Source organism: Tupaia chinensis, unplaced genomic scaffold (genome assembly GCF_000334495.1).
Source record: "Tupaia chinensis unplaced genomic scaffold, TupChi_1.0 Scaffold000062_1, whole genome shotgun sequence".
NCBI classification, from domain to species: Eukaryota; Metazoa; Chordata; class Mammalia; order Scandentia; family Tupaiidae; genus Tupaia; species Tupaia belangeri.
Window position 1 is genome coordinate 4,755,595 of NW_006159520.1, and position 9,287 is coordinate 4,764,881.

At 37.9% G+C, this 9,287-nt stretch overlaps 1 protein-coding gene and 1 pseudogene across 1 annotated transcript in view; one reads left to right on the forward strand and one right to left on the reverse strand.

Annotated features, from left to right (window-relative positions):
* Positions 1-4,260: 4,260 nt before the first annotated feature.
* Positions 4,261-4,364, reverse strand: LOC114004627 (uncharacterized; annotated as a pseudogene).
* A 4,340-nt stretch (positions 4,365-8,704) lies between these two features.
* The window catches only part of TSLIG3B (tRNA splicing ligase complex subunit 3B), a 50,811-nt gene continuing 50,228 nt past the window's right edge, over positions 8,705-9,287 (forward strand). Inside the window, exon 1 of the mRNA XM_027765625.1 lies at positions 8,705-8,806. Coding sequence (XP_027621426.1) covers positions 8,736-8,806 — 71 coding nt within the window. The 5' untranslated portion in view covers positions 8,705-8,735. The remainder of the gene's footprint in view (positions 8,807-9,287) is intronic.

A 9,287-nucleotide genomic window follows, 5' to 3' on the forward strand; every position in this document is an offset into this window, starting at 1 on the left:
TTATCCGGATATTTGGACGTTTGATGGTATCCAGTACTTCTCGCATATTATTTTCAAATTTTTGGGCCATTTTCTCAGTTTTCGTGGTTGATTTTTCTAGGCCAGCCATTTTCTCTTCTGCGTCTGAGATTCTATTTTCTGAATGATCTAGTCTGCTTTTAATACTTTCAAGGGAGATTTTGACTTCTTGTATTATAGACTTCATTTCTAACAGTTCCGTTTGAGTCTTTTGTAAAGTGTGTAATTCCTCTTTTAGATCTTGCAAGAATTTCCTCAACTCCTGGAACTCGACAACTTCTTTCTCCTTTCTCTTTAGCAGTTCATTATCTCTCTTCTCTTCCATCTCTGTTAGCTTCGACATTATGAATGCTCTAAATTCCTTATCAGACATTTCCTTGATTTTCACTGAACTGCTTGTGGATGAAGAAGAGTTACTCTTTTCCCTTGAGGGAGAGGTATTTTCTTATTTTCCCATATTTCTTGTGATCCAGCAGTGATTTCTTGTCATCTGATGGATGGTGTGTTTTTTTCAAATTCTTGAAGTTCAGCCTGAATGTTCAGGAGCAAGCAGACAGAGGTGATCTAGAATCTCTTTGCCGTTCTATTGTGATCGCTGGTGCAGCAGATTCAGTAGATAGTGGGGAATATTTTAACCCTATTAGTATTTGGATGTTTAGCTACAGTGCTCTTAGATCCATCGCTAGCTCGTTTGCTGGAGGCTGAATTATCAGTAGAAAATCTTCATACCTTGAAAAATCTAATTTGCTGGAGCCATGGGGAACCTTCTCTGCATTTTTATTTTTATTTGCAAGAGCTTGTGTGAGCTCTCTAGAGAAAGAGAGAGAGAGAAAGCATTCCACCAGTAGGATGTGGTCAGGCCACAATCACTGCTCCTTTACTCCATCCCATCAAAATTTGGGTGGCAGGCTTGCATTTGTGCCTGGTGTATTTTTCAAGCTGCTGAAGCTGGGAAATAACTCTTTAGTAAATCATATGGGATCTGACTCCGTCTGCACAGGGCTTATCTGTTATGCTATGGGGCTGGCCCAGCAATTTACATTCTTATTCTTTTTTAAGAATTATTTTATTTATTTATCATTATTTTAAAATTTGGACTGAGAGAGACAGAGAGAGAGGAAAAGTGAGAGAGGAAGGCTGTAGGTCCAGGAATCAAACTGTGGTTGGCCATGTAGGGGAGTCCAGCACCTTCATCACCATGCCACCTGACAATTTACATTATTAATTCTTTTTTTTATTATGGCGTAATATGGTAAAAATAAAACAAAATTTGCCATTTTAATCATTTACAGATGCAATGTTGTTATTTTATTTTGAATCAAACTTAAAGAAAATAAAACAAAACTTGCATGCCCAATTCAGAATTTGTAAGTGTACAGCTCAGCAAATTTCTGTAAATTGGACTCTACTGTTTAAGATATGGAACATTATCAACACTGAGAAAACTTCCTGTACCTCCGCCAATTATAATCTTATCCCATAGGAAATTACCATTTTAACTTCTATCATTTTTCTGCTTTTGAATCACACAGTAGAATTCTCATGCCTGAATTCGTTTGCTTGAAATGGTGTTTCAAAGATTCACAGCTGTAGTGTGTGTAGTCGTTTTCATTGCTTATAGCATTTCATTGTGTGGTTTCACCGTAATCTATTCATCCATTCTACTGGAAATAGTCCTTTTTGTTGTTTCCAGTTATGGGCTGGCATGAAAAATGCTGTATATATTCTTGTATGTGGCTTTTTGTGCTGGGTCACAGAGTTTCTACTTGTTCAGTTTTAATAAATATTGCCTAGTTTCCCCACCCCAAGTTTACATTCCCATCAAGTATATGAAAGTTCCAGTTTCTACATTGTTGCCAATTTTTTAAAAATAAATTTATTGTTATTATTATTTTTCAATTTTCTATAGGGTACGTGCACTCACAAAAGAGAGAGAGAGAAAGAAAGAGAGAGAGAAAATGAGAAAGCAAACTGCCAAGTCCAGGACTCAAACCATGGTCAATCGTGTGGGAGTGCAGCACTCTAACCACTATACCACCTTCTGGCCCTGCCAGTATCTCCTGTTTTTTTTTTTTTTTTTTTTTTTTTTTTTTTTTTGCCATTCTTTCTCTGTGTATAGTATTATCTCATTATTATTTTAATTTTAATTTTCATTCTCTAATGCCAAAGAGTTCAGCAGTATCTCATGGTTATTGGCCATTCAAATAATCTCTTTGTGAAATACCTATTTTAGACTTCTGTCTAGCTTTTCTTCCCTTTAATTTGTGAGTTGTCTGACTATATCTTATTGACCTGATAGATATTTCTATTGTATATATGTATTGCAGATATTTTCTCTCATTCATGTTGCTTGGGTTCTCACTTTCTTAATGCAATTACTTATGGACTTAATTTAAACAATTTGTCAGGCCAACCCTGTAGTCTAGTAGTTAAGGAAATTGGATCCCACATGGCTGAATATATTTCGAATCCCAGCCCCAGAGGCTCAAGAAATGTACCAGATGTATATGCATGCCTGCCCCAGGTCCTAACAGAATGGAGAAATGGAAGAGAATAAGTGAAGATTTCTTAAATAGAACACAAAAGCCTTAACTACTAGATTAAAAAATCTTTGCTTATCTCAAGTTCATGAAGATATTTTATGTTATCTTCTAGAAACTTTATTATTTTATCTTTTACATCTATAGTCCATTTGGAGTTGATTTTTGTGTACAGTAAGAGGTAGGGTGAAGATTTGGGTATTCCCCATCCCACATATGGAGAAGACTTGAACTGCAATGGCAACTTTGTCATTACCCAGGTGACTCTAATTACAGCCTATGTTCATGATAGAAACTGCTCTGTAAATTCCCTTTTTAGTAATGTCCATATTGGTATTTGTTGTTTTTTTTTTTTTTTTTGGAGAGATTTTCACTGTAGGGTGCGTGTGCTCGCCAGACAGACAGAGAGAGACTTAGAGACAGAAAGCAAGAAATCACCCCCCAGGGGGGATGGTCACGCCGCAATCCCTTCTCCTCCATTCTCCTCTCGGGATCTTGGGCACGCACGCACATGCGCCCGGCGTGAGTTTTAAGCCACCGGGTCCGGGACACAAACCGTGGTCGACTACATGGGAGTCCAGCGACATAGCCATTATGCTAACTGCTGGTTCCCTTGGTATTTGTTTTAAGATTATACTGTCTTCATAAAAAAATCATTGCAAAATGCTTCATGTTTTCCTAGTCTCTAGAATTTTGTGTAAGAATGGGGCTACTTCTTTTCTAAATGTTGGAGGAATTTATTAAGAAAAACAATCTGATAGTAGAGTTTCTTTCTGGGTGACTTTTTAATTAGTGATTCAGTTTCATTAATGGATATCAAAGCACTCCTATTTTAAATTTTGATCCTATATAATTTTTGTTGCCGTTTTCATCAATTTCATCCAAGTTTTCTTTTTTCGGTTTTTTTTTTTTTTTTTTTTTTACTTGAGGGAAGGTGCATTATCAGAGAGGTAGGGTGTGTGTGAAGAAAGCACCCCCTACAGGGGATAGTCATGCTGCAATTCCTTCTCCTTCATCTCTCCCTCCTTTCAGGATTTTGAGCACACGTGAATACACACCCAACACATTTCTCAAGCTACTAGGGCTGTGACTAAAACTGCATGGTCACCTACATGGGATCTAGCTGTCATAACTACCAGGCTATAAAGCCAACCTGTCTATATTTGCAGTGTATTAACATGACGTTGTTCATGAAATTCCATGAACTGTTTAACGTCAGATGGACAGTACTACTGTCTCCCTTTTCATTCATGATATTGGTTATTTGGGCTTCTTTTACTTGCCCTTGACCAACCTAAGATTTGTCATTTTACTGGTCTTTGGAAAGACTCATATTTTGGTTTACTCTTTTTTCTTTAATTTTTTTGAGAGGGTTTTTGCTCTAGGGCACGTGCGCTCGCCAGAAAGACAGAGAGAGACAGATAGAAAGTGAGAAATCACCTCCCAGGGGGAATGGCCACGCCACAATCCCTTCTCCTCCATTCTCCTCTCGGGATCTTGAGCACACACACACGTGCCTAGCGTGAGTTTAAGCCACCAGGTCCAGGATTCAAACCACAGTCGACTCAATGGGAGTTCAGCGACATAGCCCTTACGCCAACTGCTGGTTCCGGTTTACTTTTCTTTATTGTATTTTCCCCTTATTTAACTGATGTCTGTTCTTTTATTTTTATTTCTCTGCTTCTGTGTATTCTTTTTTTCACATCAGACAAGTACTATACCAAAGTCGTAACAAGGCTTGAGGGAGGTGTATCTAACATAATGGTGTGAATACTCAGTCATCACACTTACAAACCACAAAACGATCAGCTTCTGTATATATTATTTGTCTTTATTTTTCAGATTCTTGAGATTGAGAGCTAGATAATTAATTTTTGTTTTCTTTTCATTCCTACTATTTGAGTTTAATGCTATGAATTTTCCTCTAAGGATACTTTAACTGCATTCTGCAAATGTTGGTGCGTTTTTATCATCATTCAGTTTGAAACACTCTTCATTGTAATTTTTAGCTTTATTTCTGGTTATTTAGAAGTGATTGCATAAATTTCAGATGTGAAATATTTGTTTTTTTATTAATTTTTTTATTAATTTCTACTTTAATCACACCATAGTCAGAGAAACTGCTCTTTATTTCAATCTTTGAATGTGATAGATACTTACTTTAGGATTCATCATAAGATTCAGTTTTATAAAAGGTATGCATAGGGGCTGGCAGGTAGCATGGTGGTTAAGGGCGCTGGATTCCCTCATGGCCAATCATGTTTCAAGTCCCGGACCTGGCGACTTGCTTTCTCACCACCATCCCCTAACTCTGGTCAAATTAAAATGAATAAATAAATAAAATAATTCTTTTTTTTAAAAGACACATGCATGCACTTGAGAAAAAGTAAATTCTGAAGTTTTACAGAGTAGTGACTTATGTACATCAGTTGTGTCAAATTTATAAATCATGTTTTTCAAGTCTTACATATGTCTAGCGATTTTGGTGACTGTTATTTCAGTTATTGAGAGACAGATGTTAAAAACTTCTTCTGTGATTGGGACCAGCAGTTAGTGTAATGGCTATGTCGCTGGATTCCCACGTAGTCCAATGAGGTTTGAGTCTCGGACCTGGTGGCTTAAACTCACGCCAGGCTCCTGTGCATGCTTGCCCAAGATCCCGAGAGGAGAATGGAGGAGAAGGGATTGCAGCATGGCCATCCCCCCTGGAGGTTGATTTCTCGCTTTCTGTCTCTCTATCTCTCTCTGTCTTTTTGGTGAGCGCAAGCGCCCTATAGCAAAAAAACAAACAAACAAACAAACAAACAAAAAAAAACAAAAAAAAACACACAAAAAACAAAAAACCAAAAAAATAAAACAAAGAAACCCTCTCCAAAAAAACCCAACTTCCTCTGTGGTTGTAGATTTGACTATTTCTCTTTTAAGTTTTTTTTTTTTTATTTACATGTTTTGAAATTGTTAAGTAAATAGACATTTAGGATTTCTGTGGTCTTAACTTTGTTATTATTGTGAAGTGCCCTTATTTATCTCTCTTGAAGTACTCACTGTCTTAATAGCTACTTTTATCCTGATGTCAATATTGCTACCTAGCTATTTTTTTTTTTTAATTGCTAGAGGGTATGCCATTCATCAGAGAGACACAGAGAAAGTATCCCTCAATGGGGATGTGAATATGTTGCAATCTCTTCTCCCCAGTTTCTCCATCCAGTGGCATTTGGGGCATGCATGCTCCTGCACTCAGTGTATATTTTAAGCTGCCGTGGCTGAGATTCAAACTGTGGTTGACCATGTGGAAGACGGTTCCCTTAACACTTAGTTACAAATGTGGCCTGTATTATTTTAAAAAATATATTTTTTTATGCCAGAGGATGCATGTGCATGCATGAGAGAAGAAAGAAAGAGAACTTCCCAACCAGGCCTTGTCATATTGCAATCTCCTTTTCTTCACTTCTCCATCCTGTTAGGATCCTGTACATGTGCACATGCTGCAACCAGAGCTGAGATTTCAACTGCCACCAGCCATGCAGGATCTGGCCTCCTCTGCTCAGTGCTTAAATACTGTACTGTGGGCTGGCCTCATCGAGTTATCTTATTATTTAACTTTATTTTTATTTGCCCTTTTAAAGATTTGATAAATGTTTTTTTATTATGATATTTTCCCCTTTCTCTTAGTTGCTAGTTACATATTCAATTATTTCTTTAGTAATTACCCAAATGATAGCAATGTGCAACCTTGACTTACTTACATAAATTAGTTATTTGATTGTTTCCTGGAAGATAGAAGAATCTTGGAGTTAACTCTATTTATAACATTCTCCTACCCCCTGAAGTCTCTTTACATCTTACATGTCATAAAACGTTCTGTTTACTGTTTTGGATAGTCTATTCATCAAGTTTTATTTACATATCTATCTTTTGCAGTAGTACTTTTCATTCCTATTTTAATTATATGTCTTTTTTTTTTTTTTTTTTCCAATTGCCAGAGGGTGCATGTACTGGGTGGGAGGGAGGGAAGGAGCAGAAAGCACTCCCTAATGGGGCATGGTCATATCACAATCACTTTTCCTTAATTTCTCCAACAAGTTGGGATTTTGAGCACACATGCCCACACATCTGGGGTGTTTTACAAGTCCCTGGGGCTAGGATTCAAACTGTGGTTGGCCATGCGAGATTCATCTCTCTTAACCGCTAGGCTTTGGGCCAACCTAAATTACTGTGCTTTTATCTTGCATAATTTTGTTTTTACTTGAAGAACTCTCTTTAGTATTTCTTTCAATGTAGGTCTGTTTGAAACAATTCATATCTGTTCTTGTTTATCTGAAAATATCTTTGTCTTTATTTCTTAAGAACATTCCCACTGTGTAAAATTCTGGATTTGTGGTTATTTAAAGCTTATTCAAAATGTTATTCCATTGTTCTCTTATTTCCAGTGTTTCTCTGGTCAGTTTATGATATTATTGTTGAAGTTTGGTTTGTTTCACTTTAAATATTTTTTCCTTGTTCTTTTGTTTTCAGAATTTCTATTAAGATTTTCTTAGCTTGTGACTTTCTTTGTATTTATTCTGTTTGAGGTTAGCAGAGATCTTGAATTTGTTGTTGTCAGAAAATTCTTTGTTAGAATCTTTTGTTGCTTCTGCTCTATTTTTTCTGTGGTTTCTTGGTTGGAATCCAATTACCCAATTCACTGTGTTAGACCTTTCCCATGTGGCTGTCAGACTTTAAGGAAAACAGAACAAAACCTTTCTTTTATCCATGCTTATGTTATTTATTTATTTATTTATTTTTAAGGAAAAACACAAGCAGGATACATAAAATCAACATTAAAAAAGAACAGTTACTTCATTTCTATTTTATTTTTATGAAGACATTTTGCCAGTATTATTAAGAGTAGTACCTTCTGTGACTCTCATTTCTGATGGAGACAAATCACCACTGACAACACATCGAAGGTGACTTCAAAAAGTTTGTGGGAAAATAAAGGTAAAATAATAGTTAATTTTGGTGCAAATTTTTTTTCAAAATCCATGTACGTTTTTTTCAAAATATACATTATCCACGAAATTTTTGAAGGCCCCTTTCATTCCCTCTTTGTTGTAGGTAAACAGCAAGTAATTTTACACTTAAGCCTTATAAAACACTAAGAATAGTAGAGTAGTAGGTAAGATAGGCAAGGTAGTAATTACACAGATTTATGAGTAAGCTTCCTTTAAGGAGTTTTATAAATTTGTGTTTAACCTTTTGGTTTGTAACAATTATTAGGGAGTGAGAGCATTGTTGGCTTATATTGGACTGGTTCTAGGCATGTTACGTGTTCTGCATTCAGAGGACAGTCCCTTACATGGACCAATAGTTACACATCTTGCACAACTTTCAACAGTTCTGCGGATGTATTCAGGAAGATGACACACCTTCTAATAATGATTTGACCCTATAACCTCTACATGTGAACTCTTCATATGAACTCTAACAACTTTTTTGGTATTGTTTAGATAGACACTGCATCCTCCATCAACACACTGAGGGAATATTGTGTTTCGTATGTTTGGAGGGTTTTGGAAGTTAGTCACAGTTTAGGAAGGTCAAATTAACTACTTCACTCTGCTCAAAGTATTTTTCTTGCTTATACGACTCTTTGTCAACAATAGGACACGTAGTCTGCGTATGTATTTAAAGACATTCTACAGATAAATGCGAGCATCTGATTACATTATTGTTTTATATTTCGTGATGAAGTAACAGTTATAAATTACCTGTGTTTCTTGTTCATATTCAAGTTGGAGCACCGCAGATATACTGATTTAAAAATTACACATGTAGGTGCATAGTATTTACAAACTTTAGTTCAAGACAATTATCCTTCCATTGTAGCGTTCTCGTTATAAAAAGAGGTATAGAGTTTGATAGGCTGAAATCAATTTGGGTAGAATGAGGGTTTCAATACACGGGTAAGATGCCACACAAAAAGGCCTTTTTATTACTTTTTTTAAAAAAAGAAATTACTCGTGTTAAGTAAAAAGTTTTCAGGCAATGTCACGCGCCCATCGTCTCTGGCAGGAACCTTTGCTTCAGAGGTGCTCTTAGGCAGGCACGGTTGAAACCCGGACCGGAACCTTGGCGCGCTTTTGCTAGTTTCCGGCGGGCTCCTTAGAGCGCTGAACAGTTTTGGACCGTAGGACCATGAGAGGGCCGGAGCTGGGTCCCGAGCCCACGATGGAGGGTGACGTGCTCGATACACTGGAGGCGCTGGGGTGAGTGTTCTTGGGGACGCCGTTCTTCCGAAAACGCAATTTCTATCTCCGCTAGGCTGCTGCAGTCTCCCTCCGGTGGGCACCCTGTTGGGCCGGGGCGGACCAATACAGGCCTTCTTTTCTGCCTGGCTCCCTCCGGCGCCGACGGAGTTAAGCGGGAGGCGGCAAAGAAGTCTGTTTTGGAGGTGGAGCAGATCCGAAAAGCTGGGGTGCTCGACCCCTCTTCCAAACTCCTTGCCTGGGAACTCTGCAGTCGGGACCCGGGAGGGTGGGGTGGAGTGGCGGGGAAGGGGCCAGTCCTCCGGGTACCTGGTGCCTGGGACGATGTTTGTGTTGGCGTGGTTGTTGCTCCCGGAAGGGGTGCTGGAACACCAACTGAGGCTGGGGAATGTTGTCTCGTGCAGTGTACAACTTGTAGCTTACTTGGAAGACTCCAGAGCGAATCTTTTCTGCTTCTTTAACCAGAGAGTGTTTTAGTTCA